At 40.5% G+C, this 22594-nt stretch overlaps 1 protein-coding gene across 2 annotated transcripts in view; it reads left to right on the top strand.

Moving 5' to 3' along the window:
• The first annotated feature begins 477 nt into the window (after positions 1-477).
• The window catches only part of PLXDC2 (plexin domain containing 2), a 248792-nt gene continuing 226675 nt past the window's right edge, over positions 478-22594 (top strand). For both annotated transcript variants that reach the window (XM_053992518.1, XM_053992509.1), the window contains exon 1: positions 478-1109. In XM_053992518.1, coding sequence (XP_053848493.1) covers positions 1001-1109 — 109 coding nt within the window. In that variant the 5' untranslated portion in view covers positions 478-1000. The remainder of the gene's footprint in view (positions 1110-22594) is intronic.

Below are 22594 nucleotides of genomic sequence, written 5' to 3'. Positions count from 1 at the left end.
CCTCCCCCCGCCCTCGCCGTGCGGCGGAGGCTGCCGGCGCTCCGGGCAGCGACCCGCCCCGCTCGGGAGCCGCGCCGGGGCCGGGTGCCCGGCCCGGCAGCGCCTCCCGGGACGGCCGTGCGGAGCGCGGCCCCGCCGGCAGCGGCGGGAGACACGGGGAAGCCCCGGCGCCTGCGCCCCACCGCGCTCTGCGGAGGGGGCGGGGGGCAGAGCGAGGTGGCGGCCGGGACCGGCCTCAGGCGAGCCCCCTGCCCGCACTTGCGCGGCGGGCGGCGGCGGCAGCGCGGGCGCGCTGCGGGCCGGGGGAGCGCCCGCCCCACGCCGCTGCCCTCGGCCCCGCCACCAGCGCCGCCGGCCGCGGAAACCGCCCCGAAAGAGAGAGAGAACTTGTTCGTCCGTCCCTGCCTGCCTCCCCGCCGCCCGCACATCCTCTCCCGCGGCGCATCCGCCCGCCCTCCGGGTCCTGCTCCCCCCGTACTCGGGGCCGGTCCGCTGGCTCCGGCTGGAACGCTTCCCCGCTGGTTTCCCTCGGAGGGGTTTAGTCGGTAGCGGTACACCGAGGAGAGGCTCCGTCCCTCAGGCATCCTGTCTCACCCTGCGGGGGAAGGGAGCTGGGTGGGGGCAAGCCAGGAAGGGAGGATCTCCTGGCTCTCCTAAAATTTATCAGCAGGCTGCGAGGAGGGAAGAGTTTGGCACTTCGCAGCGAGGCTGGGCTTGTTTTCCCTTGCGGTGATGCCGCTGGACTGAGAGCGGCGCGGCCGCGCGAGTTAGGGGGACGGAGCCTCCCCCACCACCTCCTTCCAGCGCCCCCCAGACCCGGTCCAGCGCCTTCAGCCCCAGCGGCTCGTCCCTGCCGCCCCACTGTATGAGCGCTGCTCCGAGGACAGGGCGGCTCGGCGCCTGCTAGGGCTGCTCTCCGCCGCCCCCCGGACTTCCCCACCACCGACGAGGAGCGGCGCGCACCCCGCACCCGGAGAGTTGTCTCGGCAGGCTTCGTGCTATGGCGAGGCTGCGGAGAAGCAAACTAGCCGCCGGATTTCTATTACTTTTCCAGTGCCTGAGCGAGCGCTGCCAGCTCGCCGGCGGGGAGACGCCGAGGCAGAGCCGCGGTAAGCGAGGCCGGTACCTGCCGGGCGGGGCCGGCCCGGGTTCTCCGCGGAGCCCGGGGCAGCGCGGCCGGGGCGGGGTTGGGCCGCGGCCGGGGTCGGGGGCCGGGCTGGCTCCGCAGCCCCCCGCGGTGTGGGCTCTGCCGGCCGCGTACCCGGAGAGGGCAAACGCCGTTCGAAGCTGGCTCCCCTTTCTCCCGAGAGAGGCCCGGGATCCCGGCTTCTCATCCTTCCCTATCCCGGCTTCTCCGGAAAGAGCTCTTTATGACTTCATTTCTTATTTTAATGAGAATTCGGGACTTTCCTCCTTTAATGAATCTGCCCCGCGATCACTGGGAGCCGGTGCTGTTCCCCTCCCCAGCCCCTCCGCGGGGTCCCCGGAGCCTCCTTCCCAGCCAAGTACGAGACGTCAGGGACTCATCTCGAGAACCGGGAAAGGAGGGACGGAGCCCCCGGAGCCCCGGGGAGAGGCGCCCCCACAGCCTCCCGCGCCCGCTCTCCCGCGCCGGGGGCCCCCAGCTCTCCCGGCAGCGAGCCGTGGAGGGATGGCAAAGTTTCCCTGCAGATCCTGCCTGGGAGAGCTAGCGGGCACTCTCCTCCCCCGCGGAAGTCAGTAGCTTGAAGCCTTCCCTGGAAACTGGGGGTTGAGAGAAGGAGAAAGATAAAGGAAGAAGCCCCAGGCGCTGTGGGACCTGTTCGTTAGGAGCGAGAGGCTCTGTTGACTAACTTTGCTTGTGAAGTGTCAGGGTCCTCTTGTCAGTCTTTCTCGGAGACACCTGTTAATGCGTGACACACAGCACCTGTAGTGCTTTCTCTTGGGCCACTGTTTCCCACAGCATGGGGCTCCTTTGGATCACTAAAGCCTTCTGTATCCTGCATTCCTGTGCTGTGGAGGGGAAAGCTGCAAAGGGAAATCTTGGCACATTTGCGGATAGTGAGAAAGGTCATGGGGTTTGTGTGTCAGGGGACCTTTCTGTAGCAGATTCTGGCTTACAGGTATTTTAAAAAGCTGTGCCTGTGTATTCGAAATACCAGCTAGATTATTTTTAGATGGCACATGCCTACTGGCTTCCCTGGTGCAACAGAACTGCCCTTTCCTCCTTTTCTTAAAGGTTTGATACAAGTGTGAAAAGTTCTGTGGTCACTGTGTAACTGACCCGAACAAGAGACTGGGTAGTGTTTTTAAATGTCCAGTGGGATTATGCGCTAGACAGAGCAGGAGTTTCCCGGGCAGGGGCCTACCACTGAGTTTTGGAATTGCTAAACGACGGGGTAGCTCAGCAGGTTGCTGGGGCTCACATGTCACTTGGGGCCAAAGGGAAAAGCCAGGAGGAGAGTTTTCATATACTGCTGCAAACCCCATGTTGCTACACTCAGGACTGTAGGCAACAAATGTTGGTATTTGTAAATGTTAGTTGTGAGGGGGGAAAAAAGTGTAGTGATGATATTAGAAAAAGAGAATTGCAATCTTGTGTGGTAGTGGACTGAAGTCACAAAGTTTATTATCTTTCAGCCAATGTATCCAGCCAATAAGATATTAGTGCTGACTAAATGAAGTATAATATATCAGTGGGCAAATAAACACCACACGTTTAGGCTATTAAGTTGTAGTGGTCATCAATGTCTGTACCAGGAGGTGCTCAATAGAAGGTTTACCAGTGGATTGCTTATTCATAAATCATTTAATAATGTCTTGTGTCTTCCTGAATGTGATATGAAGTAGGAAGGACTTTATAATCAGGCAAATACTATTTTGGTATTTAATACATTCTGAAGAAAATATAGGAAGTAGTTGTTTTCTTCAAGTAGCAAGATGGGCAATCTGAAGTCACTTTTGACATCTAGATCTTTATAACGTCAGCATCTTTTCCATAGTTCTCGATTTTTAAAAATCTATATTATTACAGTAATATTTAAATATCATTTTCAAAATCTGAAGTTTATTTCCTTGTTTGTTTGTTTGTTTGTAATGCTGTGGCTATTTGGAGAAAAAAAAAAAAAAAAGAGGCAATGACAGGCTGTGTCTAATCAGTGAGAAGAGAAAAAATATGTAAAGCCAGAAATTCAACTTCAAGTTTTGTGAGTCAAAATTAAAAAAGTGATGTTTCAAAGTTTTACTTCATTTAGCATCTACTGTATCCCTTTGGATCAGCTCAGATAACACCTTTAAAGAATTAAAGAATAAATATTTGAGGTAGCTGCAAATTCTTAAGGGGACGCTGTTTTTACCTTTTTGTCAAATACTCAATAACAAAACCCCTTATTGAAAATGAATGGAATAACAGTATCAAGAAATGGAAACATACAGTAAGCCCTGGCAGAGCTGGAGCCAGGGAGGATTTCTGAGGATGCTACCAGAGGGATACGCTCTGACTTCAGCAGACATGGGAAATAAATGCAAAGGCGTTTTTTGCCAGCTTGTTAGAATTATCTTACCGCAGAAAATCAAGTCGGACCAATTCAAGTGAAATAATTTTCTAGGCATGCCGGAACTTACCTGGCTGCCCCTGGGGGTTTCTAAACGCAGGCTTTGTGCCAGGCTGCGAGGCTGCGCTGCCCGGAGCGGGGCTGTCCCCGCCAGAGGGCGCAGCGGCGGCCGCGCACGGCCCGGCTCCCTCCCTCCTTCCCTCCTTCCCTCCTTCCCTCCTTCCCTCCTTCCCTCCTTCCTTTCCTCCCTCCCTCCCTCCATCCATCCATCCATCCATCCATCCATCCATCCATCCATCCATCCATCCATCCATCCATCCATCCATCCATCCCTGGGCCCACGCAGAACTTCCCTTTTGATGACAAAAATGCTAAAACTCCAGGATGGAGGTTCTTAAACACAAGGTTTGTGTGTATGTGTGTTTTACAATAGTGAAACTGAATATGACATTAATTAAGTGAAGTGAAACAGACAGCCTCTTGAAAGCTCACAAAACAATTAAGGCTTCCAGTTTTGTAAGTGAAGGCTCACTGTTGAAGTGCTGCCACAAAGTCTTGAAAGTGTTACATTCTTTTGCAAATGTCATCAGTCAGAATTAGGAGGTTGTTATTGTAATTTTTATTACAATATGTCAAAGTTCCAGAATTCTGATGTAATTTATATTCATTGGACTTCTGCTGTCTCCAGACATCAGCATTCAGAGGGGGGATAAAATTATTTTTATAGAATAAACTGCTATTAAGGAGTGTTTACCTATCATTTATCTACTTCTGAAATAGTAACATTTTGATATTGCCTGAATTTTACTCTGTTTAAAAAAAAATCCATAATTGAGACCAAACTTTCATCATCGTACTTTAGGACCTTTGGCTTTTATCTTAGAAGTAGCAAAAGAAATACAAGATTAGACAACATGTACATCAGGTATATTTTCTGTTTGAATTTAAGATTTAAGCTGTGGGTTTTTTTGGTTGTTTTTTTTTTTTTTTTTTTTTGTTGTTTTTTTTTTTTGTTTTTGTTTTTTGTTTTTTTTTTGTGTACTTGATATGTTAGCAAGGACTATTGGGTTAGAGAATCCTAGTGACATTTGAGAGCAAATCCTATCTGCATATCATTAATATTTTACTAAGATTTCTCTCTAGAGTAGTCATCTCTTTTTTTCAACTTTCATACTACTTCTTCCTCTTTTTTTTTTTGTGCTTTTTGTCTTTGTCATTTCCTCTGAAAGAGTGGTTTGAAATACTGCAGTAAATAGTGGGTAAATTAAGACTATGGTGAGGTTGACTTAGGTCTTAAATTCAGTTTTACAGAAACTCATTTCCACAGTAAGATCAATACTCATACTTCATTGAAAGTTTAAAAATCCCTTGGGGAAAAATTGGTGTTTTTTGGCTCTGAATATTCCTGTTCAGAGTTTATATCCTCATTCAGGCATCTAAACTCCAGCAAATACTTGACTCAGATGTTAGGTTTTGTCTGACATGTAACTTGGAGCTGATGATAAATAACAGGGGAACTATCTCTCTACACTGTAAACAAATGTAGTTGAATGAATAAAAGGTCTTTATAATTTGGAATAGTTTTTTGTCTGGTGAAAAATTTATTTGCAACACATACAGGTCATTTAGAGCAAAATCTTGTGACATCTACTGCCTTACTGAATACCAGATTACTCTAAAAAAATGCAGTTTAGGAGGGCTGTTTCCTTTCAAGGAAGAGACTCTTGAGACCATGAAGGAGGTAGACAAAGAAATGCATAATGTCAGGTGATGAGAGACTTCCTGAGGAGAACAGTCACAGACCTTAGTATTTTTCATTAAGGACTTTTTGGCAAATTTTGATGGAGCAGGGCTGCAGGTTCCCACACCTGCACAGACCTCAGGAGATGGAGCTTTGGACCTGAAACTTGTCTTTCCTGCAGGACTGTTATGCAGTGGTGCCTGGAAAGTTGCTTTGCTTTGAAGTATGCCAAATATAGCTATCACATACTCTGTTGAATCCTACTGGTTTTTCTCCACAAAAGTGATAAAAATTTCATATTAAAATAAATAAAAAATAAAAGCATCATTTGACCCTGCTTTTTATAAAAGTCACCGTGGTTTCATTGGACTGTGTGAATTACTGCACAGTTCTGCTGCTTGTAACTCTAAAAGCCCTGGAAAAAAAAAATCTCTGTAACATTCCCAGTTCCAAAACTTACCAACGCTTGAGTCTGTTAGTCTGAGAACACAGCTGGGGTCACTGGTATTTTGCATTCCCAGTGTGGTTCATGCTTCCTAAGAAAAATGAATACCAATGGAATTTAAGGCGGCCATGGTTAAGGCAATCTCTCCTGAGGACTCTCTACAGAGGGAACAAAGGTAATTTGATGGGAGCACTTACGATCCAGTACAAGGAAATGCTGCGAGCTTGCCAGCAGTGTGGAATTATATCCAGCTTTTAGGTTTGATGAGGGCTGAGCTGGGAGTGTTAATGCGGTGCAATTGGCAGATGCTGTATTTACTAAACTGGAGAATTGCATAATCACAGCAGGAACAAGACGAACCTATGAGTTTGCTTTCTATGGAGAAGTATGCAGAGAGGCCATGCTAAGTACACATGAGGATTGTTTTTTGGTTGTGGTTTCTCACAAATGAGCATAAAACATTGCCCTGAAGTAATGTCTCTTGAGTGCTGGGTGCTGTGTCTCATCATGGAACACTTCCTCCGCTTTCTCCTCTTCTCATTTTTTTCATCCAACCAATAAACTTAATTTTAGTTAGCACTCCTTTCAGTCAGCATTGAGCAATCAGTTGTGCTAAGTGTTTGGGTTTGAAAGAGCCTGTGTAACCTGTTCATGTCCTTCAACCAAAGGGCAGTGTGTTGGAATGTGTTTCTGGGTTGGATCTGACCCAACCTTCTGAAACAGGCAAATGGAGCAGGTTCTGAGACCAGATCCAGGGTCAGGCATGGTGCTTGAGTTGAACACACAGTTTCAAAAGTAGCATCTTGATGGGTGATCCATCAAGAGAATTGTAAGGATTGATAAGAAGGTAGGTACCAGACATCACAGGAATGACACCTGTGCTCTACTGAACCATGGTAGGATCCCAAGATTTGTATTTTCTTCAGTTTCAAGCACTGCACTTTAAGAAATGTATGGACTAATTGAGGACTGTCATGTGAAGAAAAAAGGAAAGAACACTGCTGTAGCGAATAAAACTAAGAGATGACATGGTAACAATCTTAAGTTGTGTAAAAGGCTTCCACAGAGGAGGAACTTGTCTTCAGCAGCAACTGACTGAAATTGCAGTAAGGCAGACTCCTATATGATAAGGCTAGAGGAAAAGATTATCTAAGAGTATTCTTCATCACTGAAACAGGTTAGATAAACATATGTCCAAAATGTCATTCTGTCAAAAAAGGCAGCTGTGTTCCTGCCTTGGAGCAAATGGCTGGACAGTGTGACCTTTCTAGGTGTCGCCCAGCTATCTGGAATCATTCTGTGTGGATAGCTTTAAGTACACAGGGGCTCCCCTTGACCTCAGCAGCTAGATAAAATACAAGCATGAATTCCAGTGCTCGCTTAGCTTGAGGCCTCTATCTCTCATTTCCAATGATATATGTGGCTTTAATGTGATTTCACCATACACTTTCTGTGGCTGTAGACAAGTTAAGGACATTTAAAATTCTGCTGTAGTTAGTGTTCTTATGTCATGAAATAAAGCTTTTAAAATCAGATTTTGTTCTTACTTGTTTAGAACTTTTACCTTTTAATGTGAGCACTGTCTAGGCTCCATTATAAGCAGATGATTTTTTTTGAAGATATTCTCATAGTGACTTTTTTGGTCTTTAGGCAGATTCACTTATCTCATGCCATTTTGTTCAGTGAACAATCCTTGACATGAATAGAAATAGTTCCACAAAGGGAATATATAAACCTTTCCATTTAACCTTTCTCTGGCAGTGTTTCAAATATATGTTGTGTCAGAGTTGATGGTAGGATCTCCATTCCTTTGCTTTACAGATGTAATTGAACTGTGTCAAAGGGCTGCTTATGTTTCAGGGATGCAATGCCATTTATTGTATTTACTGCAGCTTTCCTTAACTGCTGTCACAGGGCACATTCTCTTGGAAGTTTCAGCTGCATTTAGTAGCAGAATAGAATGCAGTGGTTACCCAGTAATAAACCCTTAGAGTTGTATTTAATTTTTTCTTCTATTCATGCATTACCCTTTTTTTTCCCCCCTTTGTCATAATTTGCAAACTGCATCTCTGCTGAATAATTGCATCTTTTCTTCTCACAGGAGTTGCTGCTAGGCTAGTTGTAAAAGGCGAGTATCATCCATTGTAAATTCAGTGTTTTCTGAAGGGTTAAGGTTTGTTCATCACTATGCAGATTCTTCTTTTATGAGTCAGCAGCTGAACTAAAAATCCATTGGAAAATGTAGTCTTGGCCTCCATAGAGAACTGGGAGCAGGCGTGAGTCTTTCTTGTGGTAGTTGCTCCATGATATTCTCCAGCTGCATGTTTCTGCTTTCCTGTGTGGGTTAAAAGGACTCTCCATTTGAATTTGCAAGCAAAACAGTGTGAATTTGCAATTCAATCTCAGCCCTCCAGGACAGAAATCCAAGGCCCTCTGTTAGGAACTTCTTTGTGGCAGAACAGGTTTCAGAGTTCCTGGGTCCATCCTCTTTTGCCCCATCCTGCATCTCCTCGTTGCCCTTCCTGCTTGTTTCAGAGATTGCTTCCTCCTCACTTGCACTGTTTCAGCAGCTGATGTGGCCACGCTCTAGGTCAGATGGATCAGACCTAGTCAAGAGGGATTTAAAAAAGAGAGAAACAGAAAAGACTGCATTTCAGAAGAGGTAGTGGAAGTGAAAATAAAATTATAAGGAGGATGAATGTATTATTTTGAAACCTGTGAGCATTATAAATCCTCTTAGAACAATATAACTGAATTCTGTTCAATACTACCAGGTGTTATGTAGGTTTAGTCAAAAAATGCTCAAAGAAAACCCTAGTTGAAATTGGAAAATTATGTCAAAGTTGACATGCTCTTGTCAAGTATTTCACTGGCAAGTGACAAAACAAGTAGTTTTGAGATTGTTGTTTTGATGATGATAAAATACCTCATTTCAAATTTTGCATTTGAACCTTTAACTTAGAATTTTTGTATTATATATAAACACAATTAAAAAGCACTTCGATTTGAAGTTTATGTGTTTGTGTATTTACATACTTTTAATTTAATTTCCTACAGCAAGCATTGACTATTCACTTTTAATCTGAATAGATCAAAATTTTGATCAGGGTGGGAAATTAACTTTCTAGTCATCTCTAATTGAGACTTATTGCTGTTGAGAATTTGGCTATGTAAGCCCTGTAAGAGCTGGCCATTTTATCTTGTAAAAAAACTCACTTTTACTTGATGGCAGGAAAGGTGAGCATGTCTGAAAAGGACAGTTGTTTGATCATCCAGCTAGGGTTTGGAGGTTTTGGTTTTTTTAACTTTATAGCATATTTCTCATTCGGGTTTCTTCCTGGTTAATAAGATATGCATGAGGCAACAAAATTAAAAGAGCATCTTTTTCAGATTGAACTGCTGTAAAGATAATAGATTTATGTTTTACTTGCAGTGAAGGTATTTATGGACTAGAAGTTTAGCATTTGGTGTATTGCAGAAACCTGACCTCAATATCAACACAATTTATTACTGATTCCTATTTAAACTTATATGTACACTGAACTAAATGGTAGTCTCAAATAAAATGGTTAGCACGAATCACCATTATAGATTGTCATCAGTTCTGGTTTCCATTTACTTTTTGTTATGTCTGTTATTCATGTTCTTTTTTTAAAAAGTTTTTATGTATTAAGAATGTGTAATGCAATGCTTTTTAGTTTATTATGCAAAGTCTGCAAGACTTAATAACTGAAATGTACAGTTGTAGACTGTAGAAGTACACAGCTTTTCATGTTTACATTCAGCCACAGAAACCCAAAGGGTTCTTTTCCCTATCAAATATCACACTAAGCAATAACATAATTGCTTTCAGTTTTGCTAATGTTAATTAATATATCCTTCCCAAACCTTTCCTGTAAGCTGTTGGAGACATTTCTATCTTTCCAATGCACAAATGGTATAATAACAGTAGTAAGTTGTCCTAACAATTTCTTACCTAGGTCAGCAAGTATTTCCTTGAGATGAGAAGCAGTTGTGTTGTGAAAGTCTGTTCCACATGCCCCCATGCACCACAGGCCATCAGTAATGTGCTTCACTTCAACAACCCTTGGGCACGTTGTAAAATTGCAGCAGACCCAAGTATAATGTGCCACAGAATGTAATGAGGGCATTGAGTTTGAGTTACTACAGTAGCAAAAAAAAAAAAAAAAAAAAAAAAAAAAAAGAATGCTAGCATGCTTTGAAGTTTGAAGGCTTGTTGGTCTTTGTCTGGTTTTGCTGGTTTCTCCCATTTATTTTTTGACTTAATATACTTGGCTTTGCAGCCCCTGTTTTGTTTCATGCACAATTACATGGACAATGATTGCAGAGTTGGTAACACTGGTTTTGATTCAATCCAGAGCCATTTTCTAGAATAGCATGAATGACCTGCAAAATTACTCTTCTTAGAGAAAACCTGTCAATTTGAATGGAAGAAAGAAATGACCACTGTCTCTTGTCAGCCTCTTGAGCTCACCCCATACGCCTGGAAAGCATCATAGTGTTCAAAAGGAGGAGGGATTGTGCTCCACCTCAGCTGAGGTGCCTGGGGATTGGCAGTTCTGCCATTTCATATTGTGTTGTACTGCAAGCTTGGGTCCAGCTTGTGTTCTTAATTTTGTTTAGGTGCTCTGATGTTGAACCCCTGACTTTTGATTCCCATCACTTGTCAGCAAGCAATTTGTATGCTCTACTTCTCCACTGCTGTTTTAAGACCATACTTGTCTTGCAGCTTGCTTGATTGTTCCCAGTATCATAGGTATGTGTTTTATATTCATAGTTTTCTTATTCTTGGAAGACCTTGTAGAAGCCAGGTAATATCCTAGTGAATGTCCTATGAATAAGCAGGTGGATTTAAAAAGTGACAACTTTGCAAGAATTAAAGATTCCTTGTTTGTGTATCAAAGTATGAGTTGAATTTTTCTGCAATAGCAGATCTTTCATGTTTCCCCTTGTTTCTTCAAATTCACAGGTAATTTCTCTCTGCATTCTTATCCTTCAATTCCCTAATCTCAGATTTCAAATCCCAGTCAGACCTCTGATCAAGTAACCGGTCTGTCTGGAAAAAAATCCAGATTAGAGTTGACTGAAGGTTCTGATTAGTGCAGAGACCACAAGGCTTAGTCTTAGATGGCTGTAGATTTTGCCATTTCTGATACTCCTTCTTCATTCAGGCTTGCATCAGGAGAGGGGTTTTTCCTCTCAGATGTTTATATAACATATCCCAAACTGCAGCATTTTATAGTCTAGTGTGATAAGTTCTTTTTCTAAACACAAGCATATCTGAAACACAGACAAATAGAGAAGTACTGGGTCAGATTTCTGCCTGTTGGCGCTTTGACAACTTGAAAAGACTGTGTCCAGATCTTTTTGGTTTTGTCATTGAGTTCTTGGAGAGAAGAGAACGATGATGTTCCACAAACTGTAAAATTATTTTTCCTGTAATTAAACTTTAAAAATAACAATCCAGATTCAGAAATTGCTAGTCAGAAGAAAGAATTCCAAAGCACTCGGGTTAAAACCCTACTGACCAGAATGCTTTGATTGCTCAAAAAGTTTATCATCCTAAAAAAAGCAATCATTGCATGATGTAAATTATTATTTTGCTTGATAAATATGATAGCAGCTTTTACTGGCACTGTATATTCATGACCTTTTAAGGAAAAAGATTATTGACAAATGGACTATAACACATGTATGTATACACCATCCACGTATAATGCCGTGCCTCTGATGCTATAGTAAACTTCATGCTGAAGTTTACTGTAGAGTAATATCTTGCTGAAAACAGAACTGATAGATCAGCCGACTGGTGCTTTTCAGCATGTTCTGTTTTATCACTGATGGTGGGGCTTGTTTATTCTGCAGAAATAGTGATAACTTAAGAAAGCTGTATTTTATAAAGCTGTTATTCTTATTTTGCAAAGTATATGTGTTTCCCTTCTCCCGCCTCATTTGAAAAGAAATTTACATTATCATTTAAGTAATAGATCTAATAGAGCCGTCACTTGGGGCGGGGGGGGGGGAACTGAACAAAACAAGACAAGAAAGCAACAAGAACAATAAAACCAAAAAGGTGGGGGGAGGTGTAGGGGGGAGGACAGCAGGAATGATGGCAGGAAGGGGAAGAGGAGCAACCCACCAAAAAAATAACAAACCAAACCTCAAACAGACTGCACACTTTGGAACATTTGGAGTTGCTTATCTAGGCTTCAGTTATGGAAAACTTCCCTTATTTAGAACTGTGTTTAAATGCTTGCTTAGCAGTATCATTCTATACAAATGGTGTCCTACAGATGAGTGGGCTGAAAAAGATGTAGATGTTTAGGTTTTCATCTGATCTTGGACTTTGGAATGTAGCTCACCCAGAAGTCCCAGTACATTTGCAACAGAGGCAATAATTTTTGCAGTCTTGTTGCAGATCCTGAAATGGTTTGAGGAGAAAAGGATCTTTCAGTAGGCAGAAAAGACTGACTTCCCTGTGTAGTTGTGGTGGATTACAGCAGTGAGTAATCGCTAATGCGCACTGAATTTTCTAATGCATGTTGCATTGTTCTTTAAGAGCTGGGCACTAGGATTTTTTTTTCCTAATGTGATGTGGAAGACACATTTAGGGGATGCACAAACTAAATATTCACTTAGATTTTATGATCTCTCTCCAAGGGACTGAAATGTGGCCTGAGCTTGAGAAGCAATAAGCACACATGGCTCACATCAAATTTAAGTGTAAAGACTTATTATGTGCTGCTTCTTGAATGCAAATTTATAGCTTATTTTTCTGCTTTTTACACAAAAACATTGCTGTTAGCTTCAAGGGATGACCCAGAGATGTTAGTGAATCACATTTTTATCCCTAAGATCTATAGATAATAAACTGAAGGTGAGGTCTTCAGGATAGGAAGTTATATCCAGCTTTATCTTCAGAAGTTTGCTCTAATTAGAGCCAGTTGTAAAATAAAATTAGTTCTTTCAGCTTTAGCTTTGACCTCCTATGCCTGTATTTTAATTTAATTATTTTATCCCTATTCTGCTGTTTTATGGCACAGCCTAGTGGGGGTGCATATCAAGCCAGCATTCCTAGTGAAACTTAAAAACTCTGTGGCCAGAGAGATTGTCCAGTGTTTGGTTATATTTTCTGCTGTCATAATTATGTTTTATTGATCGTATTAAATCCACTGTAGCTTTAACTTCATCTCTCTACCTGAGAGTCTGAGACAGATGCTAGTACAGTTGTAGAGCCAGCCAGTTGTCCCTCTCTTTCCAATAAGCTATTGTTTGGAGATCTGAGGAAATTTTTAAGTAGAATTGAAATACGTTTTAGGATTGCCATAAAGCAGGAGAAGACAAAGAGAAAAAAGATTTAAAAGATTTAAATTTAATACAAAAAGAAAAATAGTTGCTACCCTTGAAAGCCTTAATTTGGCACAGCACTTGAAAATGTGACTGAAGCATGTGCTTGAAGAGAAGAGCATATGTAAAGCCTTCACCAAAATGACTTCTGCTAGAACATGCTGGTAGGTGTTGCTAAAATGTTTATATGGCCTTTTATATGTAGAATTTAACGTAGGGAAAAAGAAAGAGGTTATATTCTAGCCTTACATGCTTCAACACAGCCACAGTTTACTGCTAAAAGAGCAGCTTGAGCCTATTTGGAATGAGTCTTCAGCCCACAAAGCCTTGCCTCTAATTCTGTAGTGTGCTCAGCAGTGATCAGTGCATGTGATGTATTGCAGTGTGGGATCTTTGCTCACAGGACAGCTTGATGCCACTTTCCCACAGGCAGTGAGCATGGCTTGTGTGCTCCCAGGAAGAGAATGAATGAATGAATGGGGGGATTTTTACCTCGTTGCTGAAAACCTACTCCATACCTCAAAGTTGTTCATTATACTCTTTGAAGGCATTTGGGATTTGAAGGCTGAAGGTTTCTGAATGCCTGTTTCTTTGTTGATGTTTTTATTTGTATTATTTATTTATAATATATGATAATTTAGTTTGCTTATATCTGAGGGTAAAGGAAATGCATTTGGTTTTAGAGTGCTTGAGACTCTTGAAGTGGGAAAAAGAGGAGCAAGCAGAGGAGCCCATGAGTCGGCTGTGAGAGCTATAAGACTATTTGCTGGGCAGGAATGAAAGACCTGATTCAGTTCTCTCTATACATTTTAGCAGCTGTATTAATTCTGTGGGGCTATTCAGCCTTGAAGTCTAGGGAGAGAGATCAAAACATCCATGTGAATTAAAAAAATAGGTTACTTTGAGGACAAATATTCTGCTTCTGTAATTTAAATCTGTAGGGAGCCAGAGAGTGAAGATAGGAAAAGATATATTCAGAAGCTCTGTAGAACTCTATAGAGAAGCTGTGTCCATTTAGAGAAAAAACGCTTCATTTGCTATTCTAATTTGGTTTCTTTTTCAGTATTAAAAAGTAATTATTAAAAAATAAAATAAGAAAAAAAGGTTCCTTCTCTGATTCTGTTCTCCTGAAAATCAGAGAAAGGAAGAAAGAAGTGTCTGTTGCACAGTTTTAGGAGTGTTACTAACTTCTAAATTATATAGGACAGGTAAACTGGGAAGGAAAACTTCCCAACTTTTATCTCCCTGCCAGGTGACTGCTATTATCAATGGCTGCCTTGTAAAAAAAATACATGAGGAATGAAAAGACTTTTTGTCTGGGTCTGCTGGGCTATGCTTCTAGGCATTCAGGAGCTTCCTTTTTCATCACTGAACACCTGTTTCAGCCAGGCATCACAGGATGGGGGGAGCAAAGGCCAGGAAGGCAAAGTGGAACCCTTCTGGTCTGTGGCATTTCTTCAAAGGTCCAGTTGTTTCCATGTTCTGTAAACATGTTTTCTGAGGGGAAATGAGGAAAAAAAATTGAATAATAGTGATAAAGAAAACTACAGGCTGTTTGCTTGGCCCTATGGTAATTTCCTGTATCTTTCCACCTGTACTGTGGCAATAGTGGTTTAACTTGCAGCTTGACAGAGTAGCCTCTGACCATCCTTGAGGCAGTAAATCCCAGCAGAAAGCACTAAGTTATAACCCAAAATAATGCTTCATTAAACACGAGATGCTGAATTTAAAACATGTTCTGCTCTCCTTGCATATCCCCCTGCAGTTGTGGACTGTATTTCCTTAACTTGTTAACTGACATGGTAGATCACTTGCCTTTGTTTGCTGAGGCAAATTTCTCCAATTTTCAACATTCCCAGGAATCCTAAAACATGTTTCTGATCAGAGGTGCCCATCTCCCTCAGGTTGCTCTTTTTATCAGTAACGAGGCATCTCTGCTCTTACTCACTTTGGGATTTTGATACCCATCTGCCAAGGTATTAGTAGGAAGTTCATTGACCTATACCTATTCCTGCTGTTTATATTCATCCAGCCAGCTGGCATCTGATGGCCATCCATTCTACATACTCAATGAAAACTTCCATGTACATTTCATGATTTAAAATCATGTCATATGCTTTTTCTCCCTCCCATCTCTCTTGGTATTTATGCTGTAATGTATTTTACTTACCATTTGTGGATTTAGAATAGATGGATTTGAATTTTGAAATAACTGTTTATAATGTTTTCCATAGGTTTCATCATCACCATTTATTAAAGGTGTTTTTAAAGACTGATGAATTTAGCAATAGAACTGCCACATCTAATATCTGTTATTATTTCTTTTCATTTTACCAAAGGAGCACCTGTGTATTGAATGACTTGCCAAGATCACACACAGCAAATTTTGTGTAGAAACAAGAAAAAAATCCCACAGTTTAAATTTGTGTTTTCATGTTAAACCTTCAAAGCAGACACTGTATGCTTTGTGGTGATGAAACTACAAATTTAAAATTGAATATACAAGAACTACTCACTAAAACACAAGCCAATAGCATCTTTACAATTTCTGTCAGAACTCCACCATCCGCCAAGAACTCTTGAACTTCCATTTAAATATTTGGCAATCCAAGACTGGTTTTTTACTCTCCCTATTGCTGCAAGATGGCATTCAAGCTTACTGCTGAGTAGAGCTGCAGTCTCTTAAATTATGGAATCTGTTTTGCTTCCATGAGAATACTAACATATGCTTTAAAGGAAAAAAAACCCAAACAAATCTACTACAACAACAAAAACAACACCAAAAAATCCACAAAAAGAATTTTGCCAAAAAAAAAAAAAAAGGCCTTCCACTTCTGTTCTCCTTTTTCTCCTCTTCTTACTTTTTTAAATTTTTCCTTCAGTGCTGTGAGCAAGAAGTAGAAATGGAAGTTATATGAGGCCAAAGGAACAGGCAGAGACCCCCACTGTCCTGGAACAGGTTTGGCAGGGAAGTGGAGGCCTGGAAGGGTCTAGGTTTACCTTCAGCATCTCTTATATCATTGTGAAGGATATAATGAAGGTCCTACAAATCTTAGAAGAGAAGAAATCTGGAGAAATGCCATAGCCCAGGCATAGTTACATATACCAAGATCTTTTTTTAAATGCTGCCTTCAGATACTGTTCAGTAAGAGGATGAGGTCCTTTGCATCAATGTGCAAAGGGAAAAGAAAAATTATGTGACTCCCTAATATTTCTTCTGGCCTACGTATAAAACATATCTGGTCTTTCCCTAAATTATACTACATAGACACAGGCAGGAAAAATGACTTAATATTGTAACTGAGCTTGGTTTTGGGACCTACCAGCAACAGAGGTACTGCAAAATTTAAGCTCTGGTATTAGAAGATTTTTAGGATGTGGAATCCACCACAATAACTTTTGAGATTCTTTCCATCAAGGAAAGTCGAGGGTGTAGTTTAGAAATAGAATCACAGAATCCTTCCTCACCTCAGTTTACCTTGAGAAAGATATGCCAAGTCACCAAAGAGCTGTTCCCAAATAAATGATGACCAAGAAAAGGCAGCCAAACGTGACCTGTTAATTTTCTTCTTTAATAAAAGCATCTGAGCATTTAATCTAATATAAAGGTCTCATGTGATATAAAATTAATGACCTGTATGATTTATTTTTTAAGGTCTGCTATAAATTAGATGCATCAGTTGGATGTTTTGGGTTTCTTTTTCTAAAGAACAGTTATCTGGTTTGGAAATTTAATCAAGCCATTGAGTTTAATTAATGTCTCATTTCTGAAAGATATACATTTGTGCTAATATTTAGAGTAGATTTCTAGGAAAAAAATTGTTAAATGTTTTCTAATCCTTTACTTAATAGCTTCCATGAGACATGCGCTCCATTTAGCTTGGAATGTCTGGTTTTACAACAACCACAATGCATTTGGAACACTCGCCACAAAACTGCAAATACGAAACTTTAATGAATAAGATGAATATAACTTACAGTAATGCCATGCAGTTCTGCAACTCTCACTGTACAGTTCCCTAAGTGCTTAATCTTGGGCATTTACCACTGACGTCAGTGGGAACTAAGTGCCCAAAATCTCCTTAAGCACTTCTAGATGTGTGGTATGCAAGGTTATATTTTGCATTTAATTTACTTTTGCATGAATTTATTTTCTATTCAATTTCAAAATAATGCCAGGTAATGTGGGAGTTTTTGCACCTTAGTAAGCAATTCATTTGGGAGCAAATTGTGTTTCAGCCATTTAGTCTTTGAAATCAAAATATTAAAGAGAATAGTCAGTCTTGGGACCAATAGCTTCTGATCAGCAGTCTGCTGTACTCAACAGGACTTTTGAATATGTGTTTCTCGAAGAACATTTCCCATTGGTTCCTGAAGAGCTCAGCTCTGTTGCTCTCACTGGTTGGGGGAAGCTGCTGGTCTGGGAAGCACAGAGCTCTATGTACAAGAGGTTGCCAGAGCTTATGGTCTCTTCCACTGCTAAATAATTTTTAAAGAAATGTTAACTGTCCCAGCTGCGTAGAAGGATGCAAAATAAATTAGAAATATTTAGAAGGAGCTGTGGGACATTGTGAATTTACATATTGAAAATACTTGTGAACCCATTTTGACATTCAGTATGTAACCTCTTATAAAAATGGAAAGATAGGAGGGTGTTTGTAGGTACCTCTGTCACAGAATATTCTGAGTTGCAAGGGGCCCACAAGGATCACCAAGTCCAGCTCTTAAGTGAACAGCCCATACAGGGGTTGAATCCTTGGCATTATTAGCACCAGGCTCTGACTGATTGAGTTATATATGCATATGTGTAAATATTGTCATATTTAAAGATAAGGCTGCACAGCAGTTATACAGTAAATTTTCTTTGTTTTCATTCTTTATTTGCATATTCCTACATTGATTTTCACAGTCCTTATAATAAGCATATTACTTTGAATATTTGGTGTGCTTGCTTCCCAGAAGTACCATTCCTTTTACTATTCTCAGAGCATATTCCACTCCAAGTTTTGCTTTTATTTATTGATGGAATGTCATGTATTAAGGAAATACAGCCTTCTTTATCCTAGCTTAATTACTGTTTTCAGTATTTTGTCATCTTTTTAATACTCAGTACTAATCAAAGTCATAATTCAATAAACTGCAAAGAGCATCTAGTAATTATCTTTTCTCAATGTTTATTTTTACTTTTCCACTTTTGACTTCTGTTAGTAACTCATACAGTTTCTTATGGTACCTCACAGTGCATTCAAATAAAGTGACTACTTAGGGACATCAGGGTTCTTCTGACTGTTTTTTGCTAGTGTTTGTACAAGCAACTTCACATGTTGATGATCGTCGTGCACAGCTATATCTGCGGATGTTAGTCTAAGTTTGCTTTCCTTACTCTGGCAAAAATCCTAGTGGCTTCAGTAGTAATTTGCCTGTTGAGGTTTATGCCTGTCCCTGATGGAGAAGCCTGGAGTCCCAAGAGGAGGAAGGCAGGTGAAGCTCACAGAACTCTCCAGCCTGGGAGGATGATGAGTCTGGTACCCAGTGGGTGACACAGCTCTTGGGAGGTGGGTGACTTCTTCTCCCTGAGTCTGTGGCATGATGAAGTGGGGCCTTCCAAGGTTGTTAAACCTGGGGACTAAAACTCACGTTGGAACAAATGCCAAATCATGTGGTATCAATACTGTAGTAGGTATTTACTGCTTCAAAACTCTGCATGGGCTGCAGGATCAAGTTTCAAGGGGGAAAATCCCCTACTTGCTTATACATCTAATTGGTTTCTCGTTAGCAGGTGGATACTTTTTGTGTTTGGTATGAGTTATATGCTTATCATATAAAATAAAATGGAGGAATAATCTTAAATTGAAACGAGATGATTGGGGTTTGCTGCTCTTAAAATACTGTTCTTTTATTTGGGGAAGCAGGAACTGAAGAGATTGGGAAAGCCTAATGACTTTTCATATATAGACCTCATTGGCAGATATGCCTATGTAATTTCCTGCTCTTGGGAGTTTTATGACCTCTTCAGCCCTGAGTTGCTGTCTTTTACTGCAGCCCTCCCTCTGCTGAAGAGAATGAATCTTGCAAGAAATAATTGTAAGAAGAGAAGGAGCTTTGTTGCTCTCCCTTAGCAAACTATTACCAGCTTCCTCAAGATTCTTCATTAGGACACCTGAAGTGATACATTATTTAAGAGGGTTTAATTATAGGTCCTGTGAAATGTGAATAAAGAAAAACTCAGCAGGCCAACAGATGTTGAAGCAAATTATACAAAATGTTGTTGAAAGAGGAACCTTTGAAAACATCCATACTCAAATATCTGTTACAGTTTATCCAATAGTTAGAGCAAACAAATTCCCTACCATTTTTACCTCATAATGATAATACAAATAAAAAGCATTTTCAACTGAATATCAGTCCAGGCTCAATCTATATTTTAATAGATGGATTGCTTGTTTTGCAGAATGGTTTTGTAAGAAACATGATTTGTTGTTTTTTGTTTTGTTTTTAAAGATGACTAAATCATAAAAATATATTCCTTTTAGGGAAGAAAAACAAGCTTTTATGTTTTTATCCTTTGATTTTCAGTGTTTTTTCCTAGCAAAAAAAACCTTTTAATTTGATAGTATGTGCCATTTTGCCATGTATTTAATTTGTCAAAATGAGAAAAACAGTGATGCAGGCAATTAAACACAAGCTTTAGACATTTTGAAACAATTATTTTAAAATTTCTTTTACATACTGACATAAAGGTTTTTCCTTTTTTTTTCTTTTTTTCTTTTTTAATATCTAGGTGACTTAGGGAAGATTATTTCTTTACTGTTTAGTGAAAAGGGATTGTGGTAGATCTTATTTTACTTTTGTTCCCAAAAGCATTTGTTATGTATCCCATAGAAATTGTTAGTTCAAATAGGGAAAATGGTTACTCACAGAGGAGCTGTACTGGACATGGCAAGACTCTGTGAAGAACAAAGGAGAAACAGCTTCTCTCCAAGCAAACAGAGATTCTCCTAAATTGGCATTGAGAACTGGTCTTCTTCTGTATTTCCATAATAAAATTGTTGTTAAAATGGGAGTAAATTCTGCTCTTGTGCTGATGATTCCTTTTAATCAGTGTCAGAGGAGGACTAGTAATTCCTGTAAAAAAATAATAAGGAGATGTGAAAGTATGAAAAAGGCATGAAATATAACATAGTCAAAATTTTCACATTTGTTGATTGAAACTGAAAAAAAAAAGCCCTTATCATCTACCTCCTTACTGGAGAAAAGACTGGACCATAAAAATGTGTGATAGATGTGGAAAATGTGGCTGTGCTACTAAAAGACATGAGAACCATATTTTTCAGCAGTGGGAAAGTTTGCTGATATAACTGAGCATAAAGTATTTCATAAAGTTCTGATCATTCATTTGCTATAAAAACACATTCAAATTGCAAAAGGTGCACAGGAAGCCTATTTGGGATGAATAGGACAAAAAATTCTCTGTGAGGTAGGATAAATTTCTTTAGTCTCAGAAAATAAAGTCTGGAAGAAGTCATAATACCTTTCTGTAAATATATTTCAGGAGAAAAAACAGAGAAGAGGAGATATTTGAGGTAAAGATCAAATAGATATATATTTGCCATGAATAAATTTATGCAAATACAAAGATCAGTAACCAGTAGAGAAGGGGGGTTCTGAATGTGGTTCCCTTTCAAAGTCAAAGAGATTTCTAGTGAGTGCACACCTAAACATTATGGAATATTATATAGGTGATACACATCTGCAGGGTACTGGTGTCCTAAATCTGGTGTTACTGCTGCATAACTTTTCCTGCTCCTTTTGAGTCCTGTAGTGCAGTAGTGCAGAGGAAAATGTTTTGTCCATCTTGGGAGGTAATAAATGAGTCTTTCAACACTGCTCAGTGTTCCACAGATAAACACCTGTGGGAGCAGTATGAGGGAAGGGTGTTGCCCAAAGTCTGTGACTGGAGATGTAAGAGAAGTAGACATGTTCACAGGCAATCTACTTTTTTTGCATATTCTGGCCTTGCAATTTCCTTTTTGCTGTAATCTGAAAAGACACTAAAATCATGTATGCTAGACTCTAAAACAAGTGCCACAGATTCTGCTGCCTGGAGAACATCCCATTGGGCCTCTGTCCAGGAGACTTGGCTTGCAGTTTCACTGACAGTGCTGTCTGTGGTCATGGGTTATATCATAACTTTGCTGTTTCTGCTCCAGATCTCCCAGAGAGAGTGGTTTCTTAGCATCACAGTTGTGTGTCTAACCTGCTGGCTTCTGCTCAGCCTTTGTGGCACGACTGTTTATCTACAGATTTCACTCAAGGTTTTCCCATAGTGTTACTATGATAGGTGCTTAGATAACCCTGCTGTACTACTTTGCAGTCTGTCCAAACCTTGCAGTATGAATATCAAAAGGGTGACTGGTCACTGGATTTTAAAACCACTGTTTAGTGGAGGATTGAAAATGAAGCATCATAGCACTGTGTTTGAGTCCTTCAGGCATTCCCCTGAAGGGATACAGGTATGTCACACACATCAGAAAACCTGTTCCCTAATCCTGTGATTAATTTGTGCTCAAGTACCATGTTTAGATTGTGTTGGCTCCTGAAGATGATGTAATTTCAGTTATGGGACTAATGCAAAGTGTCATGGCAAAGTTGGTGTGGTAATGAATAGTAAAATTTTATCATTATTTATTAGTCTTTTAACTAGCAAAAGCAGCTTAAAGCTAATCCAGGGGGGATGGGGCAGGGACATCAATCACATCTGTGCATCCCAGCACCCAATGACGGGAGAAGAGCCACCTTTGAAAGGACAAATGAGCAGTGCTCTGCCATTTGAACTTGGGAAACATAGTGAGAGGATTCCAGCTCATTACTCTGTGCCATTCCTCCCTTTTCTGAAATGTCATTAAAACAAAAGAAAGCAGAAATACTCCAAATGAGGTTCAGTAGCAGAAAGAATCTTGAAAAAATGGTGGAATTGGTGGCCCAAGTTGCTGCTTCAGAGAGACCAAGAAAGTTAGCTGATCAGTCTGACAAAGTAACTGTAACTGGAGGAGCTGGGAGTGTGCTTTCTTGCTTTTGTCTTCTTGGAACTTATTTCAGTCTTATGAAATCTGTTTACAGGGGACAAAGAGCACTAAACACCTCTTCCATAGTCCAGTGTCTCAGTGTCTTTCTTTAGAGCACCCAAGGGATAGCATGGCTGTACAGGCTAATTTAAAAACTGGAAGACAGATTTAAGAATATATGTATGTCATCATCAAGCTAGTGGTGGGCAGCTAAACAAATGAGAGTCCATTCCTAGGGTTCACTGGGAGTTTGTAACTTCAGTGTTCTTTTGTTAAAATCTGAGTATAAATGTATCTTACAAAAAATCTGACTTAAAGACTTGACTTCAAGTAATGAAGACTATGACATATAATTTCATCCTACAGTTTTAGGATAGTGGCCAAACCAGTTTTCAGGACTTTCACTTTCAATCCCAGTTCTTTCTAGTATTGTCTCTGTAAA

This window comes from Vidua macroura, chromosome 1 (assembly GCF_024509145.1).
Source record: "Vidua macroura isolate BioBank_ID:100142 chromosome 1, ASM2450914v1, whole genome shotgun sequence".
NCBI classification, from domain to species: domain Eukaryota; kingdom Metazoa; phylum Chordata; class Aves; order Passeriformes; family Viduidae; genus Vidua; species Vidua macroura.
Note: the sequence above shows the minus strand (reverse complement) of the source record. Positions and strands in the feature narration are given on the sequence as shown.